Source organism: Thunnus albacares, chromosome 3, assembly GCF_914725855.1.
Source record: "Thunnus albacares chromosome 3, fThuAlb1.1, whole genome shotgun sequence".
Taxonomy (NCBI): Eukaryota; Metazoa; Chordata; class Actinopteri; order Scombriformes; family Scombridae; genus Thunnus; species Thunnus albacares.
The window spans coordinates 33,687,327-33,701,157 of record NC_058108.1 but is presented as its reverse complement, the minus strand read 5'-3'; the positions used below and the strand labels follow the sequence as shown (position 1 = coordinate 33,701,157).

The 13,831-nt window shown below is 36.7% G+C and overlaps 2 protein-coding genes across 2 annotated transcripts; both read right to left on the bottom strand.

The window, feature by feature from the left end:
* Positions 1–784: 784 nt before the first annotated feature.
* On the bottom strand, positions 785–1,738 carry LOC122976548. The gene is made up of 2 exons (XM_044345104.1): positions 1,206–1,738; positions 785–1,053 (listed from the first exon to the last, which is right to left on the bottom strand). The coding sequence occupies exons 1-2, from the start codon at positions 1,600–1,602 to the stop codon at positions 785–787; spliced, it is 666 nt and encodes a 221-aa protein (XP_044201039.1). The 5' UTR covers positions 1,603–1,738.
* A 3,837-nt stretch (positions 1,739–5,575) lies between these two features.
* On the bottom strand, positions 5,576–12,190 carry LOC122976542. Its single transcript, XM_044345094.1, has 10 exons — positions 11,696–12,190; positions 11,315–11,542; positions 9,779–9,925; positions 9,581–9,682; positions 8,992–9,072; positions 7,018–7,105; positions 6,865–6,922; positions 6,476–6,580; positions 6,049–6,153; positions 5,576–5,668 (listed from the first exon to the last, which is right to left on the bottom strand). Exons 1-10 carry the CDS (start codon positions 12,090–12,092, stop codon positions 5,576–5,578), a joined length of 1,404 nt encoding a protein of 467 aa, XP_044201029.1. The 5' UTR covers positions 12,093–12,190.
* Between the last annotated feature and the right edge of the window lie 1,641 nt (positions 12,191–13,831).

The window sequence follows — 13,831 nt, the reverse complement described above, 5'->3', positions numbered from 1 at the left end:
TCAGTATGTAAACCTGCTGAGATACTGTATGGGCCTCCTTCTTTCCACCTCAGAGAAGGACCTGAGATTTATTTATGAAGCTTATGGCACCAACACAAGAACAAACATAAAGAGTGTTTTACACTTGAGTACCACAAAATGCAATTAATAATGCAATGTTGAAGTTTTTAATTTAATTTCAATTTCAAAAAACTGATGATTAATCTAGATACAGTTTGATAAAGGAAATGTATAATCATGAGATGTGGAGCCATGTATACTGTGGGGTTTCAAGTGATCTCATAGCTCTCTGGGAAATGTAGTATTTAGCATTACTCCTTTCAGTTAAGAATGCACTTGAATAAACTATAGAACTGAACTACATACATTTCACAGTACATTTTTTTCCTTTAAAAGAGCAACTTAACACCAGCTGAAACCTTGTCTTTACTGCCCTCTAGTGGTTTAAACTATAATGCTGAAGTGCACTCCAGGGTGTGTCAGTACACTGTGACAACACTGTTTGATGTGGTGACAGGTGCAACAGAACACGCTAATGCTGAAAAAGCTTGAGGCTTGATGTCTCCAACATTAAGCATTATGTGTGCATGACTGTTCCTGTATGTGTTTTTATCTATGTAGCCTATAGCTGTCAGACATTATACAATATGCATGTAAATAGTGTTTTGAAGGTTGTATTGATGTTGGGATACCTACAACAGTATCCCAAGAGCTTAATGGGACCAGTACAGAGAGGGAAGTGATATCACCCATATTTAAGACATATTCAATTATGATACCTTAGCTAAAACACTCCACTAGATGGTGTAAAAGACTGTGAAGTAAACTCACACAATGGAAGAGAGGGGAACTTCTCATGGCCTTTCACAGCACAGGAATAGATGTCGGTAGAATCAAAGCTGCCTGAATAAGAATTAGATGTTTGTCCCGATATGTCCTGTCCATTCTTGTACCAGATGTAGGAAAAACCATCAGGTAGATGACAGCTGCTGTGACACTTCAGCTCTGCCCAGGAAGGATTGAATGTTGATCTGCTCACATGCACCTGGAGATCTGCATATGTGAATAAAGAAAAAAAAAAGAGAAGACTTGATTTTAAACTTAATTGTCAACATTCACACATAAAAGAACACACACACACACACACATACCCCTGTGTTCACAGTTTGGAATTAAATGATTAAATCTTCAGGTGAAAATTTTACCTGTCACAGTCAAAGTGATTCCAGGTGAACCAAAAAAGCTCCCTCCTGGTTGGTTTGTTATGAACCTGAACTTGTACTCAGCTGAGTCGCTCTCTCTCAGGTCTGTGATTGTCAGAGTGCAGTCGTTCTTATCACAGTGATACTGAACACGACCTGAATACTCTGAGTCTGTTCTCAGATCTACATACACACCATTACTCTTTTTTGTGAACCAGAATGTTTTCTCAACCATAGTATCATGATCATTTATTCTGGATGGGTATCTGTAGGTGCAGTTTATGTCCACTGTTGATCCTTTTAAGGCACAGATCTGAGTAGAAGTGTAAGTCACTCCCCAGTCATTCTGACCCTGTACCACTGTAACACAGAGCACATCAGAAACCACAATCAGATTCATAACAAGTTAAGAATCAGTGAATAAGACAAAGTGGATCATGGCATCAATATGATTTTATCTGCAGTCATTGTCATTCAAAGCTCCTCATCATGCATCAATCTAACTAGAACTGAACTGGAATACAGTATTTTATCAGTTGTTTATCATATTTTATCATTTGTTACTGTTGAGTGTTTCAGCTTTAGTCCATTCATTCTGCAAGTTTTTACTTTTGTTCCCCTTGTTTGTTGTAGTTTTAAAAAATCTAAACGCTCGAAATGTGTTTCTTATTTGTTATCAAACAAGTCATTCAAACATGAAATGAGTAAAAAGACATTTAACTAACTTTTTTTGAGTGGAGCAGCAGATCAGTGGTACATCAATGTTGTTTTCACTTCATTAAAACTCAGACTTGTTCTGTTTCATTATTTTTCCCCATGTTCATTTACTTTTCATACACTTTCTTTCTCTATTTTATGACTTTCATTATGTTATTGCTGAATTGTGCCTGAGTGAATACATGTATAGAAAAGTCTAAAAGTCCAAAGATATTTATACATACTTTGAATTGACAGTACAAAGAAACAGTTTTAGATGCTGTTCACAGTTAATCTCTCTGTGCACTGAGACAGAACATCGTACAGTCTGAAGGTTCAGTGAAGGAACAAGAATGTATTGAACCTGTGAACATTAATGCAGTTTTACTGAACAGGATGAGAAGAAGAAAATGAATCATTACAGAGTCTGTGGTTGTCTTGGTTAGTTTCTTCTCTGTTAGTTCTTTGTTGAAGTCACTGTAGAGTTAAGTGTGAAAACCAGAGAGAAATGCAGAACATGAAGTGAGGGAAACTTAGCAGCTAGCTAAGCAGCTAAAATAAAATAGCTGACACTAAGCTTTCACAGGGAGGGGCAACTGTTATAACTGTAACAGCTAAAACAGTTGTCCAGCTCTACAGTACAGAGTGCAGAAATTACCAAACAGAATTTAAACATCGTGACAAGATGAAATTCTCAGTGCATTGCTGTACCATCATAGAACTATGTATATATGCATATGCATGTATTAAAATATATGATTCTTACAATCCATGGAGGGAGGGTGGACAAACCTTATTAGCTAGACACCCCCACCCCCACCACCCATGACGCAGACACAGCTGAACATCTTAATATAATATTATTAAAGTGTTCAGCAGTAAATATTGATGTTATTTTTAACCATTTTGCCTTCATTCAACAGCTATAGTTTACACAGAAATAAATAGAAGTGAATGTTTGGTGTTGTAGAGTTTAAAAGTTATTCATCATACTGCATCACACATACATCAAACCTAGAAAAGTGCTGATCTGGGATATTTTATATTTACTTTGTTAAAATGACTTCATGCTGCTCTGAATAAGTGAGCTAAATGTCCTACAATGTAAATGTAGATATACAGCACCTGACACAGAGAGAAGGAAGACAACAAATCCACTCGCTGCTGCTGTTAAACTCATAGCTGCTCCTCTCATCTCTCTGTGAGGCTTCAGAGACAATAAAATACATCAAATAATGTAAACAACATGTAATAATCATATCAGTAAACTATTCTACTTACAACAGAGAAGGACGTAGTCTGTTAAGATGCTCGTCCTCTGTGATCTGTGAGCAGAAGTCAGATATCAGGATGTTAAAACTCTTGATTTACTTCCTGTTTGTTATTTTATGAATATGCATGAGGAGCCAAATGACAGTAAACACATGAGATAAATACAAGTTTTACTGTTTTCTAAAGACTTAATATAATCTATGTTGGAGAGAATAACAGAACAGTGTTCTGGCATATTAGTAATATAAGAGAGAAATAGTGGGACGTTTTTATTTTTTACTTCCTCTTTTTAAGTTTTGGCACTAAATTACTCATGCATAGAGTCATCACAACAACTCCTACAGGTTGGTGTGATACAGATTAAGAAGTATTCACCCCACTCTTCAGGTCTCACTCCTCTACAGCAGCTCGTATGTCTGTATCAGGTGTGAGTGTGTCATGCTCTGAGCGTTAAAGAAAGTGTAACAATACTATATTGAGATTTGTCTCTTTCCTCATTGAAGTCAAGTGCAAGAGGTAAATTGCAGCACAGCTCAGTGTCAGCGCAGTTATTTTTTACTTACTCTTATTAAGTATGGGCACAGTTCAGTGTCATAAGAAAAAAACATGACACGTGACAGATGTGTGACATTTGGTTTGATGCATCTCTTCACACTTCTAGTGCATGTTAAGACACTGAATACACCACCATGAGTTCAAAGAGATGTACTGCATCAGTATGGGATGTAAGAGGTCACATGATGAGCACAATGTTTATTGTAAGTATTAAGAAACAAGTAAAAAGCAAAGTACATCAAAACATGATACAGAAATCTATGTGTAAATCAGATGACAAAATGTTTTACATCTGCAGTCGGAAACTCACTCATTCACAATCATTCTGACTGTAACACAGAGCACATCATCAGTGATGAAGCCTGAATCTGCAACACTGAAGCTTCACCACTAGAGGACAGTGAAACAACAGAGATACTGAATCACAACCCTGAAACAACATTTTACCATCAATCACTGATTGTTTGGAATTTAGAATTTAGTTCTTCTATTGTGTAAAGATCAATCAATGTTCTCTACAATTCATCTCTTTGACCTGTGAACCATGACACAGTTTTACTGAAGAGGAAAAAAGGCTGAATATTGAGGGCAAAGATAAGAAAAATATTTTCTTGGTTCTGTTGGATTAAATGTGTACTAAGATGTTAAATTTGGGGAAAACATTAAAAATGACATACCTACATCTTGAAAACAATTTATCATCCATCACTGATTGTTAAGACATTTAAATTTACTTTTAGTACTTTTCACAAAATACAGTCCTCCTGCAAGATGCATGCAAGATGACGTTTCTCATTAAAGCTGAATGTTTCTGCACACTGTCGCCCTCTGCAGCAGTGAAAGGGAACTGAAATTAAGTTTCTAACTACAGTTTTTGTGGAAACTGGCTGTTTATTCAGCCACAGCAATACCTGGATAATGTGACATTCAGCAAAATGTGATAGAACTGAGATTATGTTTGAATTTGATGTGTGAAAATATACAGTTTACTGCACATGGTGTGAATGTGATGCTTCCAGTTTGATGTCTTTGTTCTGAATAGACTTAATGAGCTTTGTGAGCCAGGACAGGTGCAAACCAGGAAGCCAATCAGGATTCTTTAAAAGTGATTTATTATGTATACATTTAAAATAACATTTTGCATAACAGCTCTAATCCTAAATATCTGTAATATAGAAAAGGAAAAAGGAGTAAAGTACAATAATATAACCTGCATTACCTCAGACAGAACACTTAATATACATAAACACAGTTATGAGTCACACACACCTGCTGCTACTGAAAACGTCCACATTATCCTCTACAGCCTCTCTCTCCAGTCTACAGCATTTTTACATTTAAAATAACATTTCACATAACAGCTCTAATCCTAAATATCTGTAATATAACGAACTCTACAGAGAATAAAATAAGCTTGCATTAGTTCAGACAGAACACTCAGTAAATTATAAATCAGTTGAGTCACACACGCCACCTGACATTCAACTGATCTAAACAATCAATCATGTTTGACACATCGACATGATTCAGTTCAAGCTGCCATCAGCACATTCTTCTCAAAGCTTCTGCTACATGCTGTTACTGACTGTCTGTGCTGCTCACTTCTACCTGCTGCTGCTACTGAAAACTGAACATGAAAACGTCCACATCATCCTCTACAGCCTCTCTCTCCACTGTCATATTTCACTGTTGTACTACTTTCTGCTTCCATCAGGTGAGTCCAGTCTCTGGTTCAACTGCATCACAACAAAATCACACGTAATTTTGGTGAGTTACTTCTTATAACTGTAACAATGAATCTGATGTCGGATTGTTTTTCTCCTTTCAGGAGGCACCAACGTGACTGGACTTTACTCCAGGTTTTTGTAGATCTCTGTGTCTTCTGTCTGTGCTGCAGTGACGACCTTCAAGTCTGAGACGTTCTCATACACAGAAGAGTCCAGCTGATGGAGAGAGATGACAATTAAAGACTCAATGAGCCTCATTCATACAATTTACATAGAGTTAGACGTTTTTTAAATATTTGTAATAATAATAATAATAATAATAATAATAATAATAATAATAATAATCATAATAATAATAATAGAAATGCTTCAGACTAAATTCTGTGTTGACCTTTAAGGCCTAAAACATTACTGGTTTCTACTCAGCAAGTTGTTCTTTACATTTAAATTCATTTTATGATTTCATGTTGATAATAAAATGTGTTTTAGTGCATCTATAAGCCAAATAATTATAATTGTATTATAGGGTAAGTTTTGTCAATAAAGTCTCTCTCTCTCCTTGTTGGCCTGTTTTTTTCCTTTCATGATGCTCCAACCTGACTGGACTTTACTCCACGTCTTCCTGCTCCTCTGTGTCTTCTGTCTGCTGCAGCGACGAACTGCAAGTCTGAGACGTTCTCATACACTGGAGAAGAGTCCAACTGATGGGGAGAGATGACAATATACGACTCAATGAACCTCATTCATGCAATTTGCATACTGTTAGAATTATTAAAATATTTTTAATATTAATGCTTCAGACTAAATTCTGTGTTGACCTTTAAGGCCTAAAACATTACTGACTTCTACTCAGCAAGTTGTTCTTTACATTCAAATTCACTTTATGATTTCATGTTGATGATAAAATGTGTTCTAGTGCATTTATAAGACAAATAATCATAACTGTATTTTAGGGTAAGTTTTGTCAATAAAGTCTCTCTCTCTCCTTGTTGGCCTGTTTTTTTCCTTTCATGATGCTCCAACCTGACTGGACTTTACTCCACATGTTCCTGCTCCTCTGTGATTTCTGTCTGCTGCAGCAACAAACTGCAAGTCTGAGACGTTCTCATACACTGGAGAAGAGTCCAACTGATGGGGAGAGATGACAATATACGACTCAATGAACGTCATTCATGCAAATTACATACTGTTAGAATCTTTTAAATATTTTTCATAATAATGCTTCAGATTCAATTCTGTGTTGACCTTTAAGGCCTAAAACTTTACTGGTTTCTACTCAGCAAGTTTTTCTTTACATTTAAATTCCCTTTATGATTTTATGTTGATAATCAAATGTGTTCTAGTGCATTTATAAGCCAAATCATCATAAATGTATTTTAGGGTAAGTTCTGTCAATAAGGTCTCTCTCTCACCTCTCTAGTCTCTACAGGTTCATTCAGTTCAGTGGTGGAGCTCAGAGTTTTCTTCTTCCTGGATTGAATCCATCAAGAATAAGAAATTTAACAACATAAAATTCATGACTTTTATAAGAAATTTAAAGAAGGATGTTTTCTTTATTGTTTTACCTCATCCACAGACTTAAGAGAAGCAGAGGAATCAGCATCAGGACCACCAGAATCACCACAATGATACTAATTATAATCATTGATTTCCCTAAAAATTGAGACCCACAGAAAGGAGATATGGCTTATCAATAAGTGTTGTATACAAGTATATGTATGTCTGTGTGTGTGTGTGTGTGTGTGTGTGTGTGTGTGTGTGTGTGTGTGTGTGTGTGTGAACATCAATGAGCATAACTTGCCTGCCACAACTGTCAGATATAAGGTGGAGTTATGACGTCCTCTTCTGTTCTGGGCTTCACAGTAATAATTCCCACTGTGTTCAGGTCTGACATCAGTGATGGTGAAGATCTGTCCTGATGCTTTTGGTGAGTCTTTATTCTCCTTGTACCAGGTATAATTAGCTGCTGGGTTAGCATCACTGCTACAGGTCAGATTCACTGAACTGCCCTCCACTATCTCATCAGAGGGACTCACTGACACAGAGGGAAGCTTTGGAGCATCTATAAAAGATATATTAACACAGATTATTTTAGGGTGATAATTACTACAGTGGCACATGATTTAAAAACAGCATCATGCAAGTGGCAGCATCTGGAATATGTATAGAGACCAAACAAATCAGTATTTTTTCTTTGGGTTCATTTATATGCATACAAAACCAGCAGGAGGGGACCATAGAAAAAGCAGCCATGCTAAAATCTGCCTTCAGCCTTTCTACTTTAGAACATGATATTTCTACCAGCCTAAACTCCGATGGCAGATAAATCATAACATTAGTTAAGCCCCACTTTGTATGTCAGAGATTCGATTTGTTTTCTACTTACACTGGACGTTAATGAATAGAGATGTCGAGTTATCTCCATATTGATTCTCAGACTTGCAGTGGTAGATCCCTCTGTCTTCAGAGCTGATGGAGGTAAAATGATAAATTCCTTCTGGTCCTTGAAGCAGTGTTTGGTTCTCCTTGTACCAGGTATAATTAGCTGCTGGGTTAGCATCACTGCTACAGGTCAGATTCACTGAACTGCCCTCCACTATCTCACCAGAGGGACTCACTGACATAGAGGGAAGCTTTAGAGGATCTGTAAGATGATGTGATATGAATACAAATTAACTTTAAGATGTGAATATTATCATAAAACAAAGTCTGTTTCATTTGCTGATAATTTATACTCTAAAGACAATAATGGAGGCAGGAATAAATAAAATAAAGTATAAGACAATACATTTTCAATTTTCTCTTTAATGTTTGATTATTACCACTGACCAGTGTACTGTCTCAGTTACTCACTGCCTTTCATGCAAGCAGATTTAGACTCCTGCTGGTGGGGGCAGATTGCTAATTATCAATCATTAATCAATTGTCCTTTTCTGTATTTGTTTTTCTTCTCTCGGATTGTGCGTGTGTGTGTGTGTGTGTGTGTGTGTGTCTGCGTGCTGGGTTTCATAACACTAAGTGTTATTGGCCCTGTAGTTTCAGATAACTCTATCTGCCTCACTGTCACACATCTTTTTTGTTTTCTTCTATAAATCTTGCTGTCTCTACAAACATTCTGAAGACATTACGTTGCTTGGTATGGTGTCCCTGCACTTGAATACACTTACACACCTTCGCACAAGCCAGCAGGTTATTAAAAAAAACAAACAAAAAAAAAACCAAACAATTGACATCACATTTTGGTCTGAGTAAAATAGTTATGTTGATAAAAGTACAAAGTATAAATGGAAAGGTGTAAGAGGTAAAACTGGGTCTGACTTGTTGTAGACTATGTGGGTCAAAGTTTTCACTTGATGTGTTAGTGAAACATTGCAGAGAAAACTCACACACTGAAGGAGAGGGGAAAGACTCATATCCTGATAGAGCACAAGAATAATTGTCCTCAGGATTAATTGGGTGCGGATGAAAATACTTTTTTTTCCCCTCCATTTGCTGGCCATTCTTGTACCAGATGTAGGAAGGATCAACAGGCAGCTGACAATTGCTGTGACATGTCAGCTCTGTCCAGTTGGGATGCTGGTTGGAGGAAGATTTTCTAACATGCACTTGGAAGTCTGGATCTGTGAACAAAAGACACAAATATCATTTCAGAATTAATTGTCAACATACAGCACATACAAACAAATATTCACATGTGCACAGTAATATTTCCTCAATGATCTGAAACATCTGAAACTCACTGATCACAACGTCAAGAAATCGACCATTTATAACAAATGGTTATAAAGTTAGATTTGGTAGAAAAGAACCTGCTCTTCGAGGGAGCTCTCAGAGAATCCAAGCAGTAATGAAGATTCAACTAACTAACCTTAATAATCACAGATGAACATTAGATTTGAGAGAAATAAAGAATAGCAAAAGCATAGCATATAATGAGGAGAGTGGGGCAGCAGATGGTGTCAGCATTAGCATGTAAACAAAGTAATAGTAAGAAGTGTCGGGTTGTAATGGAAGCACTGTCCACTTCTATCAATATGATGACCATTATTAGTCAGCTGGTAGCCAAGCAGCTGGTAAAGCTCTGTGCTCTGCCTGAACTAATCGCTCCATTTCAAATGAAAATGTTACCTGTGACAGTCAAAGTGACTCCAGTTGAACCAGTATGGTTCCATCCTGGTTGGTTTGTTGTGAACCTGAACTTGTATTCAGCTGAGTCACTCTCTCTCAGGTCTGTGATTGTCAGAGTGCAGTCGTTCTTATCACAGTGATACTGAACACGACCTGAATACTCTGAGTCTGTTCTCAGATCCACATACACATAATTACTGTCTTTAGTAAACCAGAATGTTTCCTTAACTTCAGTATCATGGTCATTTATTCTGGATGGGTATCTGTAGGTGCAGCTCATCTTAACTGTTGATCCTTTGAAGGCACAGATCTGAGTAGAAGAGTACATCACTCCCCAGTGACCCGCTGTAACACAGAACACGACAGAATCCGCAATCAGACTCATAACAACATCAGAGAACAGACTTTATTCTGTCATGAAGGTCCTTCAGTATGTAAACCTGCTGAGATACTGCATGGGCCTCCTTCTTACCACCTCAGAGCAGGACATGAGACCTATTTATGAAGCTTATGGCACCAACACAAGGACAAACATTAAGAGTGTTTTACACTTGAGTACCACAAAATGCAATCAATAATGCAATGTTTAAGTTTTTAATTTAAGTTCATGTGTGGATCAATACATCCAAAGAAACTGATGGTTAATCTAGATACAATTTAAAAAAGAAAATGTATAATCATGAGATGTGGAGCCATGTATACTGTAGGGTTTCAAGTGATCTCATAGCTCTCTGGGAAATGTAGTATTTGGCATTACACTCCTTTCAGTTAAGAATGCTCTTGAATTAACTATAGAAATAAACTACCTACATTTCACAGTGCATTTTTTCCTTTAAAGAGCAATTTAACTCCAGCTGAAGCTGAAACTTTAATCTGTCATGAAGGTCCTTCAGTGTGTAAACCTGCTGAGATACTGCATGGGCCTCCTTCTTACCACCTCAGAGAAGGACATAAGACTTATTTATGAAGCTTATGGCACCAACACAAGAACAAATATAAAGAGTGTTTTACACTTGAGTACCACAAAATGCAATTAATAATGCAATGTTGAAGTTTTTCATTTAAGTTCAGGTGTGGATCAATACTTTAAAAAAAACCCTGATGATTAATCTAGATACAGTTTGATAAAGGAAATGTATAATCATGAGATGTGGAGCCATGTATACTGTAGGGTTTCAAGTGATCTCACAGCTGTCTGGGAAATGTAGTATTTGGCATTACTCCTTTCAGTTAAGAATGCTCTTAAATAAACTATAGAACTAAACTACATACATTTCACAGTGCATTTTTTCCTTTAAAGAGCAATTTAACCCCAGCTGAAACCTTGTTTTACTGCCCTCCAGTGGTTTAACCTCTGATGCAGAAGTGCACTCCAGGGTGTGTCAGTACACTGTGACAACACTGTTTGATGTGGTGACAGGTACAACAGAACACGCTAATGCTGAAAAAGCTTGAGGCTTGATGTCTCCAACATTAAGCATTATGTGTGCATGACTGTTCCTGTATGTGTTTTTATCTATGTAGCCTATAGCTGTCAGACATGATCAGATATGCATGTCAGTGGTGCTTTAAAGGTTGTATTGATGTTGGGATACTTGCATCAGTATCCCACGTGCTTAATGGGACCAGTACAAAGAGGGAAGTGATGTCACCCATATTTAAGACGCATTCAGTTATGATACATTAGCTAAAACACTCCACTAGATGGTGTAAAAGACTGTGAAGTAAACTCACACAGTGAAGGAGAGGGGAACTTCTCATGTCCTTTCACAGCACAGGAATAGCTGTCTGTAGAATCAAAGCTGCCTGAATAAGAATTAGATGTTTGTCCCGATATGTCCTGTCCATTCTTCTTCCAGATGTAAGAAGAATCATCAGGTAGATGACAGCTGCTGTGACACTTCAGCTCTGCCCGGGTATAATTCTGGATGATAGTTAATCTGCTCACCTGCACCTGGAGATCTGCATATACGAATAAAGGAAAAAAAAGAAAAGAAAAGAAGACTTGATTTTAAACTTAACTGTCAACATTCACACATACAAGAACACACACACACATACACTTGTGTTCACCATTTGGAATTAAATTATTAAATCTTCAAATAAAAATGTTACCTGTGACAGTCAAAGTGACTCCAGGTGAACCAGTATATTTCCCTCCTGGTTGGTTTGTTATGAACCTGAACTTGTACTCAGCTGAGTCGCTCTCTCTCAGGTCTGTGATTCTCAGAGTGCAGTTGTTCTTATCACAGTGATACTGAACACGACCTGAATACTCCGGGTCTGTTCTCAGATCCACATACACATAATTACTGTCTTTTGTAAACCAGAATGTTTTCTCAACCGTAGTATCATTGTCATTTACTCTGGATGGGTATCTGTAGGTGCAGATTATGTCCACTGTTGATCCTTTTAAGGCACAGATGTGAGTAGAAGTATAATTCACGCTCCAGCCATTCTGACCCTGTACCACTGTAACACAGAGCACATCAGAAACCACAATCAGATTCATAACAAGTTAAGAATCAGTGAATAAGACAAAGTGGATCATGGCACCAATATGATTTTATCTGCAGTCATTGTCATTCAAAACTCCTCATCGTGCATCAATCTAACTAGAACTGAACTTTAATACAGTATTTTATCAGTTGTTTATCATATTTTATCATTTGTTACTGTTGAGTGTTTCAGCTTTAGTCCATTCATTCTGCAAGTTTTTACTGTTGTTCTGCTTGTTTGTCGTAATTTTAAAAAAGCTAAAGCTGAACACCTGAAATGTGTCTCTTATGTTCATTTTCTTTATAATTTTCTTCATAATTCTTGTTAAAAATAATTTTTACTTTGACTTTTATTTCTGAATGAGCTCTGAGTGAACACAGGAGTATAAAAGTCCAAAGACAAACTGTTTTCTTTGAATTTACAGTATAAAGAAACATTTTTAGTTGCTGTTTACAGTTAATCTCTCTGTGCACTGAGACAGAACATCGTACAGTCTGAAGGTGCAGTGAAGGAACAAGAATGTATTGAATCTGTGAACATTAATGCAGTTTTACTGAACAGGAAAAGAAGAAGGAAATGAATCATTAGAGAGTCTGTGGTTGTCTTGGTTAATTTCCTCTTTGTTAGTTCTTTGGTAAAGTTGCTGCTCAATTAAGTGTGAAAACCACAAAGAAATGCAGAACATGAGGTGAGGGAAACTTCTGAAAGCAGCTAAAATAAAATGTGTGACAATAAGTTTCAACAGGAAGGGGCAATTGTTATAACCGTAACAGCTAAAACAGTTGTCCAGCTCACATTTAAAACATTATGATGAGATGAAATTCTCAGTGCATTGCTGTACCATCATAGAACTATGTATATATGCATATGCATGTATAAAAATATATGATTCTTACAATCCATGGAGGGAGGGTGGACAAACCTTATTAGCTAGACACCCCCACCCCCACCACCCATGACGCAGACACAGCTGAACATCTTAATATAATATTATTAACGTGTTCAGCAGTAAATATTGATGTTATTTTTACCATTTTGCCTTCATTCAACAGCTATAGTTTACACAGAAATAAACAGAAGTGAATGTTTGGTGTTGTAGAGTTTAAAAGTTATTCATCATACTGCATCACACATACATCAAACCTAGAAAAGTGCTGATCGGGGATATTTTATATTTACTTTCTTAAAATGACTTCATGCTGCTCTGAATAAGTGAGCTAAATGTCCTACAATGTAAATGTAGATATACAGTACCTGACACAGAGAGAAGGAAGACAACAAATCCACTCGCTGCTGCTGTTAAACTCATAACTGCTCCTCTCATCTCTCTGTGAGGCTTCAGAGACAATAAAATACATCAAATAATGTAAACAACATGTAATAATCATATCAGTAAACTATTCTACTTACAACAGGGAAGGATGTTGTCTGTTAAGATGCTCGTCCTCTGTGATCTGTGAGCAGAAGTCAGATATCAGGATGTTAAAACACTTGATTGACTTCCTCTTTCTTAGTATTATGAATATGCATGAGGAGCCAAATGCCAGGAAACACATAAATTAAAACCAAGTTTTACTGTTTTCTAAAGACTTAATATAATCTATGTTGGAGAGAATAACAGACAAGTGTTCTGGCATATTAGTACTTTAAAGATAGGAGAGAAGTAATGAGACATTTTTAGTTTTTACTTCCTCTTTCTAAGTTTTGCACTAAATTACTGTATGAATATGTATAAATGTGTGTGTGAATTTG